A 25,819-nucleotide genomic window follows, 5' to 3' on the forward strand; every position below is an offset into this window, starting at 1 on the left:
TAAAAAGTTATTTTATTTATTTCTGATATGTTTCCTGTATATGTTATCTTTACTGCAGGTAAATATTGCCAAATATTGCATAAATAATATGTTAACTAAATGTAAGTGTTACATCAGCTGTAAAAGCCCAAATCTGAGGCGCATGACCCAAAGTGACAGACTCGTGTGTCAGGCTGACGCATTTATGCCAGTACCTTTAAATTTCAGTTTCAGCCCGTGACAGACTTGAGGGACTTTCACAAACATGATTATCAGAAGAATACATTATGGCGGATCAGCCGAGCCGGGTGCGGCACAGCGCGGAAAAATCCCCAGCCTCACGAGAGAAGTCATTTCCCCAATATTTGTCAAAATTGGCGAGGATGAAAGGTTCCGTGTTGCCACTTGATATCTGACAAGCAACTTCATGAAAGGCCTAATTTCAGTGTTTTGAAAAATTGCGCTTGTTGATGTTGTTGCGAAGACAACGCCAGCCGTCCCACACCTGCGGCTCTTTGGAAGTCTTTGCATCAAAGATGAAGTCCTGTTTCTAAACGCCTTATTTATTTATTTATTTGCAATTTTCTGTCTCCTAAACGTCATATGAAATTTCACAAAATATCTCTTCAGAGTTCGTGTTTCTTTCAGACCGAGTATTGACTGGACTGTCTGACTTCCTGGTATTTTTCCACAATCGGACACCTTTGATCTTTGTTGAGTCTTGAGGTTTTAGTACTCAAGTAGATCTGGAAAGTTCCTTTGTTTCTCTCCTGTTTCCTGTTATAAATCAGTAATAGATTTAAATCAGTACGTTAAGCTAAGTTAAATATTGCACATTGCGTTCAAAACAAACTTAGTTAACCAGGTTTTATAGTCTCAGGAGAAAAATTAGCTAAAATTCTGAATATTTATGCAAAAGTGTGTCCTGGTTGCCAGGGTGATTCTATGGAGTTGCTAAGGTGTTTTATTTATTTATTGCATATATATATATATATATTTAAATTTTTTACTGTTGCTTACAGTTTTTTTCCCCCATTTTATTACATACAGTTTGTTGCATACAGTGGTTGCTTACTAAACAATCAATCTTCAAAATCCACTAAAAACCAGAGCTAAAAAATAGTTTTCGGTTTAGTTTTTTCTGTGATTTTGGTCTTTAAAATAAAATAAAATATAAAATAAAATAAAATAAATATCACATGGTTGTTTAGGAAATAAAATGAGAAAAACTAACATTAAAAAATGTTATTATAACATTTTGTCAATAAAATAGAATAAATAGGTTTGTTTATTGGTTGGTCGGTTTATTTCTTAGTTTATTGGTCTATTTGTTTCTCTGCATATGAGATTATTGTATTAGTATTATTATTATCTATATTTAATTTATTTATTTGTTTATTTGCTTGTTTGCTTGTCTGTTTTCCCCCACAAGTCTTTTTTTTCATGTGCAGATCATAAAATGTATTCATTCATTTAATCATTCATTAATTTATTTACAAAAATAATAATCTATCCTCCACATTTTTTCATAGTGTGCTACATAAAGTAAGAAAACCCCAAACAAGCGACAATTTTAGTATAATTTAATTTTCTTTCATTCATGATGTTTTTTTTTAAAACAAACTTTAGAGTTTTAAATTATGGCTATTTAACTTTGTTTTTAAGTGCGGTCGTTTGTGAGTCTTGCATTTGCACCCTTCCACCCTGCTTTTGTCCAGCGTCACGGCATCGTCTTTTATTCAGGGAAACTTTGTTATATTAATGTCCATTTCTGTCAAACTCCTGCAAGAAAACTCTCTCGCTCAGACCTGATGACAAAGAAGGGTTCAGGGTGAGAAAAGCAGGGCATATTTTCAGAAAAAGCAATGCTCTTAGTCTAACAGCCTTATAAAAAACATGCTTTCTGAACTCAGAGCCAAACCTAGGCCTTTAAAAGCCGCTACAATAACTGATCTCATGTCATTTTATAGGTTACAGTCATTCTTATTTTCCCCAGTTGATGTTTTTGCTTTGACAACCTCTGTAATGCTTGTGCTTCACTGTACCTGAGGAACTAAATGGGCTCCATCAATTTTATCATCAGGGTTTATAGAAGGTTTAGTCGCTGTTGGAAAAGGAAGTAAAAATGTATTTTCAGTTGATGGTGATTAAAAGCATCTCAATGCCAGATGGAATTTATTTATATATTTATTTCAACAACAAAAATGGCTTTCAAATAAATCTTTACAGATAGCATGAATGGTTAGCCGTCTTATAGAAATCCATATGATTGCACAAATTGCTTCAGATACAAACCAAATGAATATCTTCTTAAAATTACAGGATATATTCATGTGCAAATAGCATGTGAACTCATTTGTTTAAATATTTAATTGTAGATTAAATTCATATTTATTTCAAGAACATCAAAATGCACCAATATTGTCCTTGTATGGGATTGTGCAAGGTTGCAGATAAAATAAAGTTCAATAAATTCAAATGGGTTCACAAGTTGTGTAATTATATGTTCAAAAACTTTCTCTGAATAAGGTGCAAATTAGTGTCCTGTTACTTTTTTGAAAGCAGCAGGAGCCCAAATCTCATGTTTTTGAAGTGAGAATTATTGCATATATAATTAAACTCTTATTTTACATTAAATTAAAAGTATGAAAACTTGTCAAACAAATCAAATATCCATAAAACTGCAACAACCAATAAACAGTTTCACTTGAATAATGTATGCAATAACTCAATGAGTTTTTACATGCATTGTGTTGTTAAAATATAATAAATACTCAAATCTTTTGTTTGCAGGGTCATTGGCTTGCCGTGCAGACGAGTTTGTTTGCAACAACACGCTGTGTAAGCTGCTGGTCTGGCTGTGTGATGGTGAGGATGACTGCGGAGACAACTCTGATGAAGATTCAAACATGTGTGGTATGTTTAGGACTAGTGGGTCTTTTCCACTGAAATCAGACTGTATAAAAATGAGTGCTGTCAAACGATTAATCGTGATTAATCGCATCCAAAATAAAAGTTTTGTTTGCATAATATATGTCTGTATATAGTGTATATATATTTAAGAAAAATATGTTACATTTATATATTAAATATATTTATATATGATATAAATCAGAGCTCTTCAACCCTATTCCTGGGGACCCACTATCCTGAAGAGTTTAGCTACAACCTTAATCAAGCATACCTGAAGTGGCCAATCAAGCTCCTCAAGACTGCTTGGAAATTGCAGGCAGGTGTGCTGAAGCCGGTTGGAAATAAACTTTCCAGGAGAGTGAGTCCCCAAGAGCAGGGTTGAAGACCTCTGATATCAATTATATGAAAATAAATATATACATATAAATACAGGTAAATATTTTCAAAATATACGCTGTATGTGTGTGTATTTATATAAATATACACAGAACACAAACATATATTATGTAAACAAAACTTTTATTTTGGATGCAGTTAATTGCAATTAATCGTTTGACTGCACTAATAAAAATGTTTATTTTGTTTGTTGTTTGAGGTTTTGTTTGGCTTGATTTTCTTTGTGTGTGTGTTTGTTTTAGTTTTGATTTATACATATTTATGTTTGTTTTGCTTTTTTTGTTTCTTTTTTTACGTTTTTACGTTTGTTTCTTTTTTGCATAAATATTTCTGTTTGTTTGTTTAGTTTGTGTGATTATTTTATTTAATTTTTTGTGCGTGTCTTTTGCTGCATTTTTCAGTTTGGGTGTTTTGGTTTGTTTTTAATTTTGTTCGGTTTAACATTTTATTTCGCTCATTTTTGTTTTGCTTTGATTATTTATTTCTCCACTATATATATATGTGTGTGTGTGTGTGTGTGTGTGTGTTTATCCAAAAATAATTTTCAATTTCAGTGTGCAAAATCAGCACAGATGATTAATCATAGGTACTTGGCTTCCTCTTAAATTGTAAAATAATTTCTAAAAGTTTTCTCTGATTTCTTAATATGAAATGATTTATGACATCATATTTAAATGAAATTATGACATTTGTTTTTAATATGTTGAGCATGCCAGGTTAGAGTGTGTAGTTTAGGAGCATCAGTGTCTGGTTTGAAATGGATCATATTTATAAGGACATGTGAGAACAACCTCACAAAACAAACAAACAAAAGAAAGAGCAGAAAATCTATATAGGACACTTTGACCATCCTGAACACACATTTAACCTGACACTGTACACCTGAACTGTAGTAAACAGTGATTTTTCTCTGAAAATAGTTTTCGCTGTAGGCCTGCCAGTAAAATGTCTGAAAAATTGCTCTTGGAGCACTTTAAAAAATGCTTCACCGTCATTTGAAACGTACAAACCACAGAAAAAAGCAGAAGATCACTTTTGTGATTAAAAACGAGGTTTTGATTACTCTGTGTATGTTTCAACCCGCAGGAAAGATGCCATGTCCTCCAAACAGACCCTTCCGCTGCAGAAATGACAGAGTATGTCTGCGGACCGAACAAATCTGCAACGGAGCGAACGACTGTGGCGACAATTCAGACGAAGAAGACTGTGGTGAGTGTGAGACTTCAGTTTCTTTTGTTTTCTGTCTATTTTCTTTTCTAAATCATCTCTCTTTCTTTTTTCTCTAGCGGATGTGATCAAAAGGCCGAGGCCGTGCGGGAAGACCGAATTCTCCTGTGCCAATCACCGCTGCATCCCAGCCGAGCTCCAGTGTGACTTCTTTGACGATTGCGAAGACGGCGGCTCGGATGAGCGCGACTGCAAGGCATGTAAGTGTACTTCCTTCTGTAATCCTTCTTCCTTCGAATTGGGTTTCTGTATTTTGTGGAGTAAAACCTTTACAGTGTCTCATTTTGTCCCCCGTGGGTCACAGATTCTGTCGATGGTGCGTGTCGAGGACGGGCCGACTTGTGCGGAGACGACGCTTTCTGCAACCATACGAAAACACCTTCAGTCTGCCAATGCAAAGATGGATTTCAGAGAAACCAGAAAACCAAGCAATGTGAAGGTAGAGAATTTGTACAAAACATTTCCAGTTTTCAGATATTCAGAATTTTTGTCATCATTCATTAAGATTCAGCATACACATACATTCACAACCCTCAAATTTGCTTAAGTGATTTTATATTTTATTTTATTTCTTTTTAATTAATAATGGTAATAATAATAATAAATTAATAGTAATCTTTATTATTATTTTTATTATTATTATTAAAAACTATTACAATTATTACAAAATGTTACAATTATTGATACAAAAGATTTATTTTTATAGTGTACAAATATTGCATATAAATAAGATTCTTTTAAACATTTATCTTTGCATGAAATTATTAAATAATTGAGTAATTATGTAAAAAATATATATAAATATATATATTTGTATTTATACATTAAAATATATCATTTTGATATAGATGATATCAAATATATATTTCTTTATTAATGATATAAATAATATTGGATATTAATAAAATATTCTTACAGACAATAATGCATATTAATAAGAAAAGTAAAATGTTTATTTATAAAAAATACAAATTATGCTATGTATAATATATATATATATATATATATAAATAAATAAAATATATATAAATAACAAAAATTCTTTAAATATTTTTTAATTCAATATTCTATTAATAATTTATATTAATAAAAAAATGTAAAACATCACATATTTATTTTTAGTTCTGATTTCTGATGTATTTTGATATTTGATATTTATTTTTCTTTTTTTTTTTTTACACAATTTTAGGCAGGGTTAAAAAGAAACTTACAAAAACAAAACACACACACACACACACACACAAAAAAAAACAGATATTTGACAACAATGCTAAGGCTATATCAAACATTTAGTATTAATGGCGCACAATTTGAATAGTAGTTCATGTAGTTACATTTTAGTCCTTTCTAAATAGTACTATGTTGTATTTTCATGCCTTGAGAGCTTTGAGAATTACTGTTATAGATTAAGCAGAACAAGGTACATCAACATTAATAGCTCTCTTTTAAAGATGAATTATGGGTAGCTCTGTGACTCAAGAGATGTTCACTTGGATTCTGCAGTATATTGAAGTATGCAGAGCATTTTAAGATTTGAAATGATTTATAATGGGTACATTTTTCTAGGACCACTTGCGTTTTAAGCATGAGGTGATTTGTGATATAATAAATCATTTTATAAAAGCCTTACATATCTACTGTTTTATTATTTATAACCAAATAATTTTGGTGAAATATTTTGCTTGAAAAATGAACTAGTGCTGTTTTTCTTTAAAATAAATTACATTCGGTTAGGTATTTTGTGATAAAACGCAAAGACACAATGCGAATACTTGCCCCTAGCGCATCCCAGAGGGTGAAAGGTCTTTTGTACAAAGCCCACAATGCAAAAGTCTCTTTGTATTCAGTTCCAGCGCTGGCATTAAACTGTTGGAGGTATGTCAGCGGTCGCTTCAGGGTCATCTCACTGAGCATAACAGGAAGTCCAGAAATCAGCAGGCGCTGAACACAGATAGCTGAGATTCAGCTGAAATCCCAAACAGAGAGACATCTCTGCAGCACTGTTAAAAATGTCATTGGAGAGCATGTGGGAGAGGCTGATGGATGAATGTGTTCCTCTCTTTCCTCAGAGGTGAACGAGTGTCTGCGCTTCGGAAGCTGCTCGCAGTACTGCACCAACACCAAGGGCTCGTACAAGTGCACTTGTGACCGAAACTTCAAGGAGATCGATGGGGAATGCATCACAAAGGGTAAAAGAATATACAAATACAAATACATTATACAACTAAACAGTTTTAGGCTGAGTTTAGTTGCTTTCATTCAAAACACTTCAGGTTTCAAGCTAACATTTGATTTGTTTGGAAGGTCTTGAGTTGTTGTTTTAACATTTATAATTAAAGAAATCGCTTTTTGTTTTTTAATCTTTTTGTTTTTGGTCTGTTTTATTTATTTTCGGGTTTGGTTTGGTTTTGGTATCATTTTTGATTTTGTTTGTTTTTGGTTGATTTTTTTTATTATTGTTTTTTTTTTTAGCTTTTTAGCTTTTTGCTTAATGTATTTCTTGCTTTTTTGTTGTTTAATTTATTTTTGTTTGTTTCTGGTGTTTTGGTTTTCTTATTTTGTATGTTTTTTTTCTCTCTTTTGTTTTGATTGTTCATCTTTTGTTTTTCTTTTTTGTTTGATGAATTTTTTTGCTTTTTTTCTTGTTTTGGTTTGGTTTTGTCTTTTTTTTTGTATGTTTTTGTTTGTTTCATCTTTTCTTTTGCCTTTTTTAAAATGTACTTTTTGCTTTGTTTTTTATTTATTTTTTATTTTTTTTTGGAGGGGGAGTGCTGTTGGTTTGTTTTTGTGTAGTGTTTTGTTTTGTTCATTGCCGTGTTTTGATTTATTAGTTTGTTTGTTTGCTTTGGTTTTTGCCTTGCTTTTGTTTGATTTGTTTACTTAATTTGTTTCACACACATATCTCTGTGCTTAGGACCAGAAGATCAGATCCTCTATGTAGCCAACGACACCGAAATCTGCAATTTTGTGTACCCGTACAACCAAACTCATGGACACACACAACTGGCCCGAATCTCAGACAGCGCTCGCATCATCGGCATGGACGCGCTATTTCACCATCACAAGTTTGTGTGGGCCACTCAATTTAACCCTGGGGGCATGTTTTACAAAGACCTCCAGGACAGGAGCCCAATCACATCAAACAGTGGAGTCATAGTAAGTCAATAACAACCAATAAGACCGATATCGTTAATTCCGTTATATAACCCTCTAACTTTTTAACACTTCTTTCAAATTATTTTTGATATTTTCCTCATGAAATCACAGAAACTAGCATGGTAGCATCTTACTAAGGCAGTTTTGAAACTTCTCTATGCTCTATATTTGCAGTGTCCAGACTTCCGGAGGCCCCGGGACATCTCGGCCGATTGGGTGACAGGGAACCTGTACTGGACGGATCACTCCCGAATGCACTGGTTCAGCTACTATACGGCACACTGGCGCCGACTTCGCTACTCCATCAACGTGGGACAGCTGGGGGGTCCCAACTGCACCCGGCTCATCACAGACATTGACGGGGAACCTTTCGCTATTACTGTTAACCCTGTGCGCGGGTAAGTGTCCGTTTTTGAGTCCTGACTATTGTATCAGGCAATATGTGTGTAATATCATCTATCATTCTTTAGGATGGTCTACTGGACTGTGATTGGTGACCACTCTCACATCGAAGAGGCCGCCATGGACGGGTCCTTGCGTCGCATTTTATTGGAGAGGAACTTGCGTAGACCAACGGGTGAGATTCTTGCATGCCAGTCATCCTTTTTAAAATACTGTGTTGTGTAAAATATGTGACTCACAAAAAGCATGTGCCAAGTGTTATGCTAAAAGGGAGCATCTTAATATATTATATCAATATCTATAACTTCACCGTCACTTAAAATGTGAAGCAGCATACCGTCTCGGTAAGAAGGTCATTTCAGTCATCTGAAAGTGAAATCCATTATAAAATATAAAGTCTGAGTGAAACTATTTCATATGTACAATTTTCCAAGTTGAAATTCTTGCTACTCTTAATGGAAAGGCCTAATATTGTTTTAGTTTTCTGGTAATAGAAACATTTATGCTTTTTTATGAATAAATGTAAGGCAAAGGTTTTCACTAATGGGACCAAGAAAAGTAATATTTAATTAATAGAAAAATTAATTAAATAAATAAATAAATACAGTATTTATTATAATGTTATAGTATTTTAGTATTATAACAATATTGTCACTGTAATTTATGTATAATGATGTATATACGATAATGAACATTTTATTATTTACATTTGTATTAATTATATGATACTTATATATTTTAAATAATAATGTATTATAGTATTAACATTTTATATTTTTATTAATTGTATTATGTAATTATTTTTCAAATAATCATTTATAATTATGTATAATTAAATTATATATAATAAATTATTATAATTATAGAATGTAATACAATTGTATTGTAATAAAATTTCATAATATAATTGTCTTTATCTTTTCAGGACTTGCAATTGATTATTACAACCAGCGACTTTACTGGTCAGACTCTGAGCTGTCTCAGATCGGAAGCATGCGTTTCGATGGCTCTGATTCGCTGGTTGCTGCTAGCAGTCGAGATGGTGAGTTTGCATTTGTCGGAAATTGTATGATATTCAGAATCACCCTCCAGTTTTTTTTTTTTTTTTATCCTGCAACGTTCGTTTAAAAAAAAAAAAACTTGTTCTGGTGAACAAGACATTTATTTTGCATGATTTTTTTAACTTCAAATGATTGACCTGGTTGACTGCGGGTGATTTGAGTCCTTTCTCAGAGCTTGTTTCTTCAAATTGTACTTTTATAAACTGTCCAAGAACTACTGGAAAGGGTGGCGGTTTAGCATCCGTCTTTAAAAGCAGCTTTGGCTGTCGGACCCTAAAAACTGAGACGTTCTCCAGTTTTGAAGTACAAATGTTTTGTTTGAAGAAGGACAAATATCTGGCGATTGCTGTTGTATATCGTCCACCAAAACCAAATAAGGATTTCATCAATGAATTTGCTAATTTTTTTTTATTTTAGGAGGAATTGTTACACAGTTTGACAGACTCTTGATTGTTGGGGATTTTAATATTCATGTTTGTTGTGATACTAATCCCCTAGACAAGGATTTTACAAGTCTTATTAACTCTTTTGATTTGGTCCAAATGGTTAAAGGTCCTGCGTATTCACTGGGCCATACACTTGACCTGGATTTGGTATATGGTCTTTCTATATGTGATCTTGAAATCTGTGAGTTAAGCTTCTCTGATCATAAGCCTGTAATGTTTACTTGCTCTTTATCAGGTCAAATTTAAAAGTACACAAGCCTGTACTCTGGTCTCGTATCTTTAGTCCTACAGTTAATGAAGACTTATCTGCATATTTTAATGAGGCCTATCAGCTATATTCTCTTGATCCTTCCTTTAATAATTCAAATGCTGAACAATAACTTATTTGGTTTAATTCTTCCTGCTCTGACATTTTAGATTCTATATCCCCTTTTGCAGAAAAGACAACAAAAATATAAGACTGAACCGTGGCTAAATAACACTACGTGGGCACTGAGACGAGTATGTCAGTGTGCAGAGCGGAAGTGGTAAAAGGACAAGTTACATGTGTTTCTTGAAATCCTTTGTACTTCTTTGAACAACTATCAAAAAGCTGTGAAAGCAGCTAAATCTAAATATTTTTCAGACATTATATCAAGAAATTGCCATAGACCCAGGATTCTTTTTTCCACTATAAATATGGCTTCAACTGATATTATTCCAACACGTTTATTTATTAAGATCTTGGATGCTGTTGGGCCGTGTATCCTGGCCATAAGAGTCTCTCTGAAGGGACTGTCCCTGAATATTTCAAACATGCAAAAATCAAACCACTCTTAAAACAACTAAATTTGGATGTGACTGTGGTGTTATCCAATTTTACGACCATTTCCAATTTACCTTTTATTTCAAAGATTTTAGAGAAAGTTGTTTTTAATCAATCGCTAAGCTATTTAGATTAAAATAGTATGTTTGAAACTTTTCAGTCAGGTTTTAGGAAACATCACCGTACTGAGTCTGCCCTGTTAAGAGTGTTAAATGATTTCTTGCTATTAATTGATACTGGTAACGCTGTAGTACTTTTGCTTTTAGACTTAGGGTGCTTTCTCACTCGGGTGCGCACTAAAAGTGGACCAAACAAGCGTACCTCCTTGAAGAGGTGGTCTCGGCATGCTTTCAAATGAACCCTGGAGCGGTTTGTTTGTGGTGAGAAAGCAATCTGACCCAATCGGTATCAACGAACCAAGCGGTATCATAATTCATAACGGGAAATATGTTATATAAAATGCAGCAGTCAGTGTCTTTTGTGTCTAGCAGTCAAGCGCTTTGAGTACCCAGAAAAGCCAAGTCAAGTCACCTTTATTTATATAGCGCTTTTTACAATGTAAATTGTGTCAAAGCAACTGCACAATATAAAAAAAGGAAAATAGTGTGTCAATAATGTAAATGAAAAGATTTGAAAAAAAGCGCTATATAAATGAAACAAATTATTATTTTGTGAATGCAAGTGAGAATTTGTGAGAAACTTTGATTTTGTTAGTGAGAATATTTGTTATTGCAGTTGAAAACCAAAGAGCACCTCTTCATATGTAATTAATTACTCTTCTCCGCGCATTACAAGAATGTTGTCCTGACGAAGCCTCGATTCCCTCTGGTTGTAGCTGCATTATATATATATATATATATATATATATCTCACTTGCATTCAGATATATATATATATATATATATATATATATAGATATATATATATATATATATATATATATATATATATATATATATATATATATATATATATATATATATATATATATATATATATATATAGTGAAAATATAATAATATATAGATAGATATATTAGAGAGGAATGACAGCTACATTCGTTTTGCGTTTGCCAGGACAGTTATAAAGCCGCAATAAGCCCGCGGAGCAAACTTGTCAATTCATCTTGACGAATGACGCAGAGGAACGTAAACAAGTGAACTGTGACCAATAAGAGGACAGCTTTACTCACATGTGACTTGCATAAACACAGTTTGGAACGCTTTGCAATGTTGCCGTGTGAAAGCAAACCGAACCAAGAAGAAAATGCAACAATGTAACAAATGAATCCCTGTTTCGGAACAAAGCAAACAATCTGCAGGTCTGAAAGCACCCTTAAGTGCAGCATTTGACACTAGACCACAGTATTCTTATTTCCCATCTTGAATACAGTGTGGATATTGGTGGTTCTGTCCTAAAATGGTTCAAATCCTATTTGAATAATATAACTTTCTCAGTTTGTGTGGATGGGTGCTCATCATCTAAATCAGTGTTGACTTGTGGAGTTCCTCAAGGTTTTCTTTGTATATGCTCCCGTTGGGTTCTATTTTTAATAAGCACAAAGTGTCGTTTCATTGCTATGCTGATGACATGCAAATTCATGTGCCTTTTAAGCAAAATGACAACCAGAATTTTAGTGCGTTAACTGCTTGTCTGTCTGATATTAAGGCTTGGATGTCTCTTAATTTTTTGAATCTCAATGAGAGTAAGACTGAGGCAATTGTGTTCGGGTCTTTAGCTGTATCTGGCAGCATACAGCAAGTGCTGGCTGCATACGTCAAGCCCTCTGTAAAAAAAATTGGGTGTTGTGTTTGATTCTGCTTTGACTTTTGATAAACAAGTAAATGCAGTAGTTAAATCAAGTTTTTTTTTCAGCCCAGACTCACCAGGTGCTAAGGTGAAAGTTTTTTTTTTACTTGTGTTGAGTTCAAGAGAGCTATACATGCATTCAACCTTCATGACATTCCATTCCATCTTAATATAAACAATTTGTTTTATGATTATTTTAGGTGCTTAAATAAAAAAAAAGTTTTGATTTTAATAAGGGCTGTCAATCGATTAAAATATTTTATCGTGATTAATCGCATGATTGTCATGATTATGATAATCGCAACTTAATCGCACATTTTTATTTGTTCTAAATGTACCTTAAATTAGTTTTTAATACTCTAATCAACATGGGCATGGATAAATATGGATGCTTTATGCAAATGTATGTTTATTATTATTGAAACCATAGTCGACATAGAGCATGAAGACTAGACGTGTTTCAAAGGTCATAGAGGTTTTTCAAAGAACTTGTTCTATTAGACAAATGAAAAAATAAATACCAGGTTCCCATTACTTCTCTTTCTTTGCACTGAGCAATTTACTTGCACAAACCTGTTTACATTTTTGCAGGACAGGGCAGCTCACTTCTTCTGAACATGTAAAATGTACATTTATTATTTATTATTAGATTTATTTGCCTCTCTCTCTGTGCCCACATACTGTATTTTGATGCAGCTAAATTCTCAATAAAACTGTTTTCATTGGTATATTTTACTGTTTCTGTTGTCAGACAACGGAATGAATATGTAATGGTGATTGAAACGCGACCCATCGCTAAAGGGGTCTGCAAAGTCGCTAAGTTGGCAACACTGTGCATCTCCATTTCTCCAACTATGAGCTAGGCCACGGGTCAAACAGAAAATGCATGCTACGTTAATCGCGCGTTAATATAATTAATGCCGTTAAAATGAATTATTAACGCGTTATCTTTGACAGCTCTAATTTTAATCTAATACCTTTAGTTTTGTTAATTAGTTAAATAGCTACTTTAAAACTGATGTTTCAGGAAATGCTTTTGTTTAGTTTCATTTTTGTTTGTTTCTCTTTTTGTTACAGTTTGATGTTTTGTTTAATTTTGTGCATTTGTTTGGTTGGTTTATTGTTTGGTTTGGTGTTTTGTTTTCATTTGTTTTGTTTCCTTTTGTTTTGATTGTTTGTTTTGCTGTTATCATGTTGCTAACAAAGTGATACAAAGTACTGTCAGTATGTTGCTAATAAAGTTGCTCTAGTACGCGTAAAAACATGCTGCACAAACAATTATAAAGTAAAATTATGTTTTTGTATATTATATTAACTTTATATTAGAACTTATAATAATTGAAAGAAATAAATATAATAGTAATTTCTCTCTACTCATCTGCCATCTTGGATTTCAATTTTCTATTAGATTTATCGCAGTTCATTCTGAAATTGCTTTCTTTGCTAAGTAAAAAATGCAAATGCAGTGCAAAATGGGATATCTTAGAGCACAATATAATTTTGTCGTCTGCTTTTTGGAATGTAGGGAGTGCGTTTATGATGCTTTAAAACGCTGTCTACATAGGCCACTCGCTAGGTTTTGGAGCTTTTTAGTTTTTGTCTCAGTTCTAGGCCTCGGAAACTTGAATTTCTTTATTCTAAGCTTAAAAGGGATTGTGTTTTTCTACTCTGTGACATTTTCAAATAACATTGCTGTTTTGTTTTGCATAATTAAATCTGGATGCCTCCCACAGTTGTACATGAAATATATTCAGTATGAATGAATGACAGAAATTGATTTTGTTTCAGGAATTTCTCAACCCTTCCGAATTGACCTGTTTGAGGATTACATCTACGGGGTGGGCATGAAGCACAACATCTTCAGGGTTCATAAATATGGGAAGTCACCTGCTGAGAAGCTCCATCTGGGCGTGGAGAGAGCGTCCAGCATCTTGGTCTTCCATCGGTACAAACAACAGGAAGGTGAGTCTCAAAACGTTTCTCAATTGAAAAGGATGATTTAAAGGGGTAGTTCACCCACAAATTAGACTTTTCTCAACAATTACTCACCCTCATGTTGTTCCAAAACCTTATGAGTTTTTTCCTTGGAAAACACAAGCTAAGCTTCTGTTGATCATAAAAACAAAACGGTATAATAAGCAGAAATGTAAAAAATGCATGTTTGGAAGGACATTAATGTTATTATATGACAGAAGATTAATTTTTTTGATCAAATTTTCCTTTAAAACCATTATGGTTGTGCATCTTCCAGAGGACCGTTCCAGTGTGAGATTTCTTGGCAGTCGTCTGAGTTTAATTTCATGTTTAGATTGTTGAAATCTGATTGGACTTCTTGTCTACGGCCAGCTAGAGCTTATTACAATCACATATTACTGTCAAATGTTTTTTAGTATACAATTATGGGCTCTAATCAGATGAATGAAATGATGTGTTTTGTTAGATTCGCGGCAGAGCGATTGAAAATATGGAGTCTCTGATGTTTTGAAGTCATGAAATGAAATGAAAATCTGGCCCTACTTATATTCTGAATAAATGTCTCTGGTCTTATTTTGCACAATATGGCAGTGCAATTTTGTAAAATAAAATAAATAAATAGCTATGTAGTATTTACATAACAATAAATGTACTGATAAATTGTTACGTGCCTTCCTTGGTCTAGGGTCAGGAAGGGTAACAAGGAAAACCACAGAGAACCACAGAGAAAAAAATAAGTAAATAAATAAAACTCTTAACAGCCAACCAGGAACTCCTCTCTCCTGTCCCAGCACTCCACAAAAATCACACAGATTTTTTTTTTGTTACACAAAAAAGTGGTTTATTTGACAAGCTCAAATAAAGTACAAAAAGGGGAGCAAATAAAGCTTTGGGAGGGGACCAGGTCAAAATAACAAACATAAAAACTCTAACTTAGGGAGAGTACTTTCTAAACTCACAAAACAAAGTGAAAAACAAACAACAAAAGTCTTACCTTACTCCCTTTCTAACCAAAAACAGGTGATGACAGTTAGGACCAGCTGATCTTCATTAAGCTTTGCATGGAGTAGAGGGAAGAGAGAGAGAGAGCAAAAAACAAAACACTGCCAAAAATACAAACTGTAGCAGTAGCAATATCAAATTCTGCACAAATATAAAAACAAAAATAATAATTATGTCTTGGGACGTAACACCTCCATCACCAAATTTACAACCCAGGGATTGTAAATACTGTCTTTATCGTGTACAGAAACATACAGTAACACCTCAGTCACCATCAGAATCACAGGCTCTAGAGAGTGCATCCGCCACCACGTTCTCCGAACCTTTCTTGTGTTGAATGTTCAGGTTATATTCTTGCAGACAAAGTGAACAGAGCATCAAACGCTGATTGAGATTGCACATGTGAGAGAGAAAAATTAGAGGGTTGTGGTCAGTATAGACAACCAGATGCATACAACTACCACCCACATAAACTTCAAAATGTTTGAGTGCCAACATGAGGGCGAGAGCCTCTTCAACTCCATGTTCAACTCCGGCACTGTCCTCCTGTAACAGGACTGCACCCGCTCCCACAGCACTTGCATCCACTTGTAACTTAAATGGAGAAGAAAAGTTAGGGGCAGAGAGAACTGGAGCATTGCAGAGAAGGTCTTTGGCAGCAAGAAATGCGCTTTCACACTGAGGACTCCAGACAAATTTCTTCAGAGAACTAAGCAGGTCAGTAAGGGGAGACACTACCGTTGCAAAGTTTTTACAAAATCCACGGTAGTACCCTGCCATTCCTAAAAACCTGCGTAACTGACGCTTGGTAATGGGAGTAGGAAATTCAACAACAGCAGCCACTTTAGCTGTCACGGGCCTTACACAACCTTGACCCACCTTTTTCCCAAGGTAAGTTACTACAGCCTTAGCAAACTCACACTTTGCTAGATTTAAGAGTTAATTTAGCATCATGCAATCTGCTAACACACTCTCTAAGCTACGGATGTGGTCCTCCCAATCACCTGAATGGACCACAATGTCATCCAAGTAAGCTTCACAGTTGCGCAATCCTGACAAAACTTTCTGCATGAGCCTTTGGAATGTTGCTGGGGCATTTCGCATCCCAAAAGCCATACAAGTGTATTGGAGGAAGTTGTCAGGGGTGACAAATGCAGAAATTTCACACGCATGTGCAGTCAAAGGGACCTGCCAATAGCCCTTTAATAGATCTAACTTTGTGACAAACTTCTATGCACCAACCTTGTGCATACAATCTTCCATTCGGGGTAAGGGAAAGGAATCAGGCTTTGTAACGTTGTTTACCTTTCAGTAGTCGGTACAGAAATGAAAGGTAGAATCGGGCTTTGGGACCAGCAAGCATGGAGAACTCCAGGGACCGTTTTGAAGCAGGTAGTCTATCTCAGTTTTCATGATCTCCCATTTTGAAGGGTTTACTCTGTGTGGGTACTGTTTGATAGGAACAGAGTTATCTACATCAATATCATGAGACATCACTGTTGTTCTTCCTGGAACATCAGGGAACAGTGTGGGATATTTTTGTAACAACGTTATACAATATCTTCACGCTGCCTCTTAGACATGTAGGACAAATGTGAATCTATATTACCCAACATAGTGGAATTGTTTAGACGCACACCCTCCTCTTGCGTCTACGATCGGGGGTACCCACAATATAAACTGTCTCACTAAGTTTCTGTTCAGTAGTATAAGACCCCGAAAACCTAGCCTGTAGAGCGGAGCCAGGAATGGGAAGTAGCACAAGAACAGACTCACCCGGCTGAAAATTTGCAAAGATGAGTTTTTGCCAGTTTGCAGGCTTTGTGCAGCCATTCACGGAAAGAACTGACATAGTCTAGAACAAAAATGGATGCACTATTCTTACCCATTAACTGCTCCTTTAACAACTTCAAGGGGCCACAAACAGTGTGAGCAAACACAAGCTCAGCAGGACTAAACTCTAGTGACTCCTGAATAGACTCTCTCACAGCAAACATGAGCAACGGCCAAATGTGGTGCAAAACTTTATGACCTCCTTCAGCACTACTTGTGCTTTCAATGTACGCAATGGTACAGCAGGATAATGGGTTGCAGTACACATTATTGTCAAAATATACTGGTGCCCATGTTTCGACTTTGGAAGAGGCCCTACACAAAAATTCATCACCAGCCTCTCAAAAGGCTCTCCAGTGACAGGAATCGGCTGAAGAGGAGCTTTAGGAATGGTTTGATTTGGTTTTCCCACACGCTGGCAGATGTCACATGACCGGCAGAAACTAGAGACCGCAGATTTAACTCCAGGCCAGTAGAAATGTTTAACTATCCGCTGAAATGTCTTTGTGACACCTAGATGTCCAGCAATAATGTTTGCGTGTGCCAATTTCAAAACATGGGAACGATAACTGGAAGGCAAAACAATCTGATATACTGTTTGCCAATCATCTCCGTCTGTACAATCAGTAATATTTAGTATATATAGTATATATATATAACTATATAGAAACATTTTTACACCGGAAATGTTATGTATAATATTATACATTTCATTTATATATTAATCGTAGTATGTCTATCACCAAAGACAATTATTTAAAAATATTTTCTTTGTTAAAAAAAAATAAAAATGTGCAGCTCCATTCTACATTATTTGCTCATAGAAAATTTTAATTTGTTATAAACATTCCTTTCTTTTTATCAGTTTTATCCATTCTGACAGCAGCTGTGGATTTATATTCTGGAGTCTTTTTAGTTTATTTCCCTCTTTTGCAACCAGTGTGACCCTGCCCTCATTTATCCTTTACTCTCTTTATGTGTGTTTTCATTCCTCTTCCTTCCATTACGATTTTTCACTGTACTCCCTCCTCTTATCATCCGCTGATCTCTCTCTCTCCGTTATATAGAAGGAGGGATGGAGTAATCTTAGCCTGTGTTGTTTGTCTTTGTGCTGGTGTAATGGGAAGTATCATTTCTCCCTGATGTGCTTTTACATGGTAAAGCTTTATTGAAGATGTTCTTCAAAACAACCTGCAAAATCTAAAATAAAAAAAAGACAAACAAATAATATCTCTCACATGCACACATTACACCACCTACTAAAAGCTTTTAGATAGATAGTTTGTTATATACACGAGGATAGTTTTATCTTTCTGGCGAGCATTATGCTGGCGGTATGAAAGACGCAATGTTCTGCTCATAATGTTTCTCTGATCTCCACTCGTAATGTTTTTTGCCCTGTAATTTAGACCAATTTACTCTCTCTGGCCCTTAGAATTAAACAGCCTGTTTTGCTACTGTACCTTTAAAACTATATTCAAATGACCCTTTTATAATTTACATTTTGGTACATTTGTTTTCATTTAATTATTTGTTTTATTTTATATATTTTAGCATAATTTTAAATAATTTAGCATCATTTTCATAATTTGGCTAAATGTTTTGCTACACTGAAGTTCCATTGATGTTTTTTTTTTTTTTTTTTTACTGGTTTAATTATGTTTTTTGTTGTTGTTTTGTTTTGTTGTAACAATTTAACTAAATATTTTTCTACACTAAAGATTAACTGACTTTTTGAACTTTTTTCATTACATTTAGTTTAGTTTAGTTTTCTTTTGTTCTTTTGTTTTGCTGTAACAATTAAAGGCGTTTTGAAGTGGTTTATTTTTTTTGTAACAACTTTCACTGAGATTCACTGACTTTTTGAACTGGTTTCATTATGCTTTGTTTCATTTTGAACTGTCCATTTAAACCATTCGAAAGAGCAGAAATAGAAGTTTTGTTAACATTTTGCTACTGGAATGTACAATTTTTAACTGGTTTATTTATATTATTTAAAAAATTTAACTAAATATTCTCTTTTATTTACATGTTCAGTTTCAACTGATTTTTCAATCTGTCTCTACATGATCTATCCTAATGAGCCATTTGAAAAAAATCCCATTTTATATTAATTTTCTCTTCTCTTCCTCTCTCTCTCAGTGTCCAACCCATGTGCAAAGATGAATTGCGCTTTCCTTTGCCTCCTGAACCCCAGCGGGGCCAGATGTGTGTGTCCTGAGGGGAAAATTCTGCTGAACAGGACCTGCACGGACACCAACGTCTCAGGTACATCTGTCAAAACACGCTCAGCAGGATGCTCTTACATCTCTAACAGAGCGCCAACGCGACCCTAAGAGGCCCCGGCATGTCAAACTCAAATGTTTCACTAGAGTGATTTTGACTGAAGTGTTTACTATTCTGGGCCCTTTGCCCACACACGCAATACACCTGAAGCCTATGTGCTAAAAAAGACAGCAATTGTGTTGCTAGCATTAATTCAGTCAGAGCGGATGACTTATTTGATTAGCGGTGCTTGCTAAGGCGAGCATTCTGTATCTTTGAACTGTATCTTTTTTGAATATAAAAGTACGCCCCCCCCCCACAAATTATTAAATAAATAAATATATTTATATATATTTTTTTTAAAGGTCATTAAAAAAATTCCCAGCTATCGCAATAACTTTCTGCATTTTTATTTTCCATAAATCTTGATGAGCTAATATTATATCAGTTACGATATGACAAATATCAAAACACATCAGAAATCAGAACTAAAAAATTTAAATGTGACGTTTTACGTCTTTCTTAAATTAATATACATTATTTATTATAAGAATATTATATTAATATGCAATATTATTTATATAAAAATTATATATAATTTGATATATTCCCTATATACTGATTTTATAAGCAACTAAATACATGTGATAATGTCCTTGCTAATTATAATTAACCTTAATAATAAAGGATTTATGTTTTAGGAGATCTTTGTCATCCGTCATGTGAGAACGGAGGTCGCTGTATCACCAATGAACGAGGGGAATCACGCTGCTTCTGCTGGCCGAATTACTCCGGGGAACGATGTGAGATCAGCCATTGTAAGGACTTCTGCCTCAACGGAGGCACTTGCACAGGATCTCCATTAGGTGAGCGCTATTGCCCATCTGCAACTGGACATCGTTTGTAGCTTGAATATTTTTATGCCTCCTTTCTTCTCATGTTTCATCTTATGCATGTCCTTCATTTTATGGTAAACAAATACACTAGCTATTTAGAAAAAAACATTCTTGTCAAAATTCTTATTTGTTGCGTAATTGACACACACACACACGTTGGTTTTTGTGGTTTATGGGGACTCTCCATAGGCGTAATGGTTTTTATACTGAACAAACTGTGTGTGCTATTGCCCTACACCAACCCTACACCTAAACTTAGCCCTCACAGGAGACTTTGTGCGTTTTTAGATTTTCAAAAAAAAAACACCATTTAGTGAAGTGACATAATGCCAAGTATGGTGACCCATACTCGGAATTCGTGCTCTGCATTTAACCCATCCAACGTGCACACACACAGCAGTGAACACACACACACCGTGAACACACACCCGGAGCAGTGGACAGCCATTTATGCTGCGGCGCCCGGGGAGCAGTTGGGGGTTCGGTGCCTTGCTCAAGGGCACCTCAGTCGTGGTATTGAGGGTGGAGAGAGCGCTGGACATTCACTCCCCCCACCTACAATCCCTGCCGGCCCGAGACTCGAACCCGCAACCTTTGGATTACAAGTCCGACTCTCTAACCATTAGGCCACGACTTCCCCATTTAGTATGTTTTTTAAGCCTTTTGAATTACGGGGACATAGGCAGTGTCCTCATAAACCACCTTCATATTGTAATACCTCTGTCATACCCATGTCGTTATACAAATTTGTGTCATCATAAACCACATAAACATGCACACACACACACACAAACACACAAAAAAAATACTTATGTAAAAACATATTACATATGATTTATGTAAAAAAATACTATTCTACACATAAATATTGAATTGTTTCAGGTTTTATTTTATCTCTTGTTTTGTTTTAAAATGTAACAATTCATATTTTATGATCAGAATCTTGTATTGTGCAGAGACGTTCACAAAACGATCAGGTACAAACATGGTTTTCTTGACGCACCTCGTCTGCTCTCAGAATTCAAAGTAGGCCACAGGCAGACATCTGATTCAGGAGGGATTTCTCAGTCTTTTTGCTTTCTGTCTATTCAGTGAAGAAATGCAGCGGAAATATATAGCACCTGTGCTGCCTTGGGTTGTTTCAGGTCATCCTGAGTTCTCTGAATAGTGTGAACTGAGAAACAAGCAAGCATATTGTGAGGTTTCATATAACAAGCACCAAATTAACCCAGATTTGCTGAAGGTGGGCATTTTTCTTATAGATGTTAGACTCAGTAATCGCTTTTTCTTAAGAAATAAACCACAAAAATTACAGTTCTGTCAGCATTTACTCACTCTGATGTCATTCCAAAAGCGCATGACATTCTTTTCTTTGTGAAGCACAAAAAGAGAACTTTAGTAGAATGCTCATGCTGCTCTTTTCCATGTAATGAACGTAAATAGTGATCAAGAGTTGTTGGCTTGAAAAGTTGAAGTGGCTCATTTGACTTGTGCACTATATTACAAGTCTTCTGAAGCCTGCACTATTATAGTGTATGAGTAATGTCAGCAACTGATTTTTTAGAAATGAAAACTTTCATTTAAAAGTATTTTATTATGGTGAAAAAATATTAAATACATAATATATATTTTATAATTAAATTGGTATAGTTCTTACTGTAAATAAATATTGTTTTATTAAATAACAGTAATTCAAATTATAAATAATAAATAATATTTTTTGTCCTGTTTCTAATAGACTAAATAATGTTCTTAATATATCTAAAATACTGTTATTTTAAATTATTATAAATATTAACATATATAGAAATGCATAAATAAAATATATATAATTTTCATACGGAAAAAGAGCAGCATGAACATGCAGCTAAATGTCTCCTTTTTTGTTTTACGGGGGAAAAAAAGAAAGAAATTGGTCTGGAATATGATGACTGTGGGTAAATAATGACAGGATTTCCATTCCTTAAAGGTATAGTTCACTCAAAAATGAAAATTCTGTCATTAATTACTCCCCATCATGTCGAATGTGCACCTGATGTCACATGGACTATTTTAATAATGTCCTTATGACCTTTCTGGGCCTTGAACGTGTCAGTTGTGTTACTGTCCATGCAGGCTCAGAAAGCTCTCGGATTTCATCAAAAATATCTTAATTTGTGTTCCGAAGATGAACGAAGGCCTTACGGGTTTGGAATGACATGAGGGTGAGTAATTAATGACAGAATTCTCCCTGTCCCTTTAATATACCTGACTGAAAGACTGAAAGAAATGTTTTTAACACATGGACAGGTAATTAAATAGTTGGTAATTGTTCCAGCTAACAAACGTTATTGAAATTCCCCTGACGCATGTGCGCCAACTGCCGACAGCCTGTTTCCCAAAAGTGCAGAGTCATGTTCACTCATTGTCTGTTTGTTATTATTGGCTGTTCAAGCACATGAGAAGACACCAGACGTTCCTTTGCCCATTTGTTATCGTAACCTCTACGAAAAATATATCAGTGCGAAAGCTTCAGGAAGGTGTTGTGCAAATCACTCAATGTTTAGCCTTTTTATTCTGAAGGATATTTTGGCAGGAACCAAAGTCTGGACGGAAATCATTTGGAGTGTGTTAACGTCTGAGAAACAGTCAGGATTTGTTTCTGTTGGCGTCTTTGCGTTAAAACTGTCATTCGCACCAGCTGGCAGATGGACCACCAAGAGTAGGATGAAGATCCCTTGGCTTTGAGTGTGTGTTGAATGTGCAAAATCAATGCTCAACAGATGTACTGTCACGCAAATCCCCGCTAGAACACCGTGACTCAGCCAACAGAATGTGATTATTTTAGTTACTGTGACAAAGAAAGCAAAGACTAGCATAGATCACTGTGATTGATGTCAGTGCCTGTGCCTGTGCATTTTATTCCCTCACAGGCAGTGTTATTTTGAATTAGTTTTTATTTTTATATTTTTAGGTTTTAGCAGTTGTTATAGGGTTAGGGTTTTTATTGGAATTATTGCTTTTTGTAAATATTTCTGGTTAGCTTTATATATCATTTTCTGTCCTGTTTCTACTATGTTTGTCACAAGAATGTTCTGCACTGAAACACCACTAAAACAGTTAATTATATCGCATATACATTACCGTTTAAGTTTAGGGTCAGTAAGATTTTTTTTATTTTTCTTTTAAAGAAATTGTTATTGTAGTATTATTTATATACTATTTTAAGAATTTAGTTTTATTTTTTTGTGCTGCATTTATTTTTTATTTTATTTATTTATATTTCCAGTAAGTAATTGTGTTGCTTTTGTTGTTTTTATAATGTTTTTAATATTTCTATTTAGCTTTAATTTATTTTTTAATTTTAGTTTAAGTTTTAGTAATTTTACGTGCTGTTATTTTATTGTGTATTCGTTTTTTTTTATTATATTTAGTTTTAATTTATTTTTCATTATGCACATTTTATTTTTATTGCTATTTGTATAATATTTTTATTTAGCTTTAATTTATTTTATTTTACGTTAATCATTTTTATATGCTTTTGCTATTTTTATTGTGTCTTGGATATTTTTTAAATATATATTTCTTTTTAGTGTCAATTTATTTTTCAGTATGCACTTTGTTTTATGTTTTATATTTTAGTTATTTTAGTATTTTTATTTTATTTATATTTTTTTTCTGTTTTTAAGATTTATTTTTTAACAGTAACAATACAATATTTGTCATATTTTTGGGTCCTACATATTTTTCAGTTTCATTTTAGTTCTCAGTTATGACCTTCTCCGATTATCATGAGCAGGGCAAATATATTTAGGTCAAGTTAAAAAAAAAAAAATAAAAAAAAAAAATAATAATTAAAATAAAACATGGTATTGCATAAAAATGATCCAGCCATGCTTATAGTCACTAAAAGAATGTGTATTTTTTTACAGGAAAGCCCACGTGTCGCTGCGCTCTGGGTTTCACTGGTCCTCTGTGTGAGAAGCGTGTTTGTGACGGTTACTGTCTGAACGGAGGCACCTGTGACATGACCCTGGGGAACCAACCCGTGTGCCACTGTCTAGCAGAATACACCGGAGAACGCTGTCTTTACCGTGAGTACCAAGTACCTGAAGTCAAAACAATTTACAGTTGTGGTCAGAATATTGGAACCCTTGGTAAATATGATCAAAGAAGACTGTGAAAATTAACCTGCTTTGTTAATCCTTTTGATCTTTTATTTAAAAAAATCACAAAAAGCTAACCTTTCATTGGATAATAAGAATTTAAAATGGGGGGAAATATCATTATGAAATAAATGTTTTTCTCAAACACACGTTGGACACAATTATTGGCACCTTTTTATTCAATACTTTTTGAAACCTCCATTTGTCAGTTTAACAGCTCTAAATCTTCTCCTATAATGCCTGATGAGGTTAGAGAACACCTGACAAGAGATCAGAGACCATTCCTTCATCCAGAATCACTCCAGATCCTTTAGATTCACAGCTCCATGACGGTGCTTCTTCTCTTCAGTTCACCTCACTCATTTTCTACATGGTTCAGGTCAGAGGACTGGAATGGCCAGCAGAAGCTTGGTTTTGTGCTCAGTGACCCATTTTTGTGTTGTTTTTGAGGTTTGTGTTTGGATTATTGTACGGTTGGAAGATCCAAACATGGCCCATTATAAGATTTCTAATAGAATCAGTCACTTATTGATTTTTTTATCTGTTGGTATTTGATAGAATCCATGATGCCATGTGTCTGAACAAGATGTCCAGGACCTCCAGCAGAAATATAGGCCCACAACATCACAAATACAGCAGTATATTTCATTGTACACATGGGGTACTTTTTATCCCTGTGTTCACCAAACCCATCTTGAGTGTTTGCTGCTAAAAAGCTAATTTTTTAGTTTCATCTGACCATAGAAGCCAGTCCCATTTGAAGTGCCAGTCGTGTCTGATAACTGAATTTGCTGGAGTTTGTTTTTGGATGAGCTAGGAGAATTTTTCTTGAAATCCTCCCAAACAACATGTGGTGATGTAGGGGCTGTGTGACAATTTTTTTTTAAGGTTTTCTGACCCCGAGACTCAACTATTTTCTGCAATTCTCCAGCTGTGATCCTTGAAGAGTCTTTAGCCACTCAAACTCTCCTTCTCACCGTGCATTAGGACGATATAGACATACGTCCTCTTCCAGGCAGTTTCATAACATTTTCTGTTGATTGGAAATTCTTAATTATTGCCCTGATGGTGGAAATGGGGATTTTCACTGCTCTAGCTCTTTTCTTAAAGCCACTTCACTAATTTGTGAAGCTCAATTATCTTTTGCTGCACATCAGAAATATATTCTTTGTTTTTTCTCATTGTGATGGATGATTAAGGGAATTTGGGCTTTGTTTTCCCTCCTATTTATATTTCTGTGAAACAGGAAGCCATGGCTGGATAATTTCATGTTCATAATCACCCTAGAGTGCTCAAAATTGTGAATATGAATGGGAATATACTTCAGAGATATTTTACTCTTAAGAATTTCTAGGGGTGCCAATAATTGTGTCCAACGTGTGTTTGAGAAAAACATTTATTTCATAATGATATTTCCCCCCATTTTAAATTCTTATTATCCAATGAAAGGTTAGCTTTTTGTGAATTTTTTTAATAAAAGATCAAAAGGATTAACAAAGCAGGTTAATTT

The 25,819-nt window shown here is 34.4% G+C and overlaps 1 protein-coding gene across 1 annotated transcript in view; it reads left to right on the forward strand.

Annotated features, from left to right (window-relative positions):
* LOC306874752 (low-density lipoprotein receptor-related protein 1B-like) overlaps positions 1 to 25,819 on the forward strand; it is a gene marked incomplete at its 5' end in the record, with an annotated part of 280,259 nt that overhangs the window by 233,120 nt on the left and 21,320 nt on the right. Inside the window, 13 exons of the mRNA XM_079424987.1 lie at positions 2,773 to 2,895; positions 4,375 to 4,497; positions 4,575 to 4,715; positions 4,820 to 4,954; positions 6,585 to 6,704; positions 7,430 to 7,671; positions 7,846 to 8,069; positions 8,142 to 8,248; positions 8,999 to 9,115; positions 13,983 to 14,156; positions 19,146 to 19,271; positions 19,970 to 20,134; positions 24,076 to 24,237. Of these exons, the coding sequence (XP_079281113.1) occupies positions 2,773 to 2,895; positions 4,375 to 4,497; positions 4,575 to 4,715; positions 4,820 to 4,954; positions 6,585 to 6,704; positions 7,430 to 7,671; positions 7,846 to 8,069; positions 8,142 to 8,248; positions 8,999 to 9,115; positions 13,983 to 14,156; positions 19,146 to 19,271; positions 19,970 to 20,134; positions 24,076 to 24,237 (1,959 nt within the window). The remainder of the gene's footprint in view (positions 1 to 2,772; positions 2,896 to 4,374; positions 4,498 to 4,574; positions 4,716 to 4,819; positions 4,955 to 6,584; positions 6,705 to 7,429; positions 7,672 to 7,845; positions 8,070 to 8,141; positions 8,249 to 8,998; positions 9,116 to 13,982; positions 14,157 to 19,145; positions 19,272 to 19,969; positions 20,135 to 24,075; positions 24,238 to 25,819) is intronic.

This window comes from Barbus barbus, assembly GCF_936440315.1.
Source record: "Barbus barbus genome assembly, chromosome: 9".
Taxonomy (NCBI): domain Eukaryota; kingdom Metazoa; phylum Chordata; class Actinopteri; order Cypriniformes; family Cyprinidae; genus Barbus; species Barbus barbus.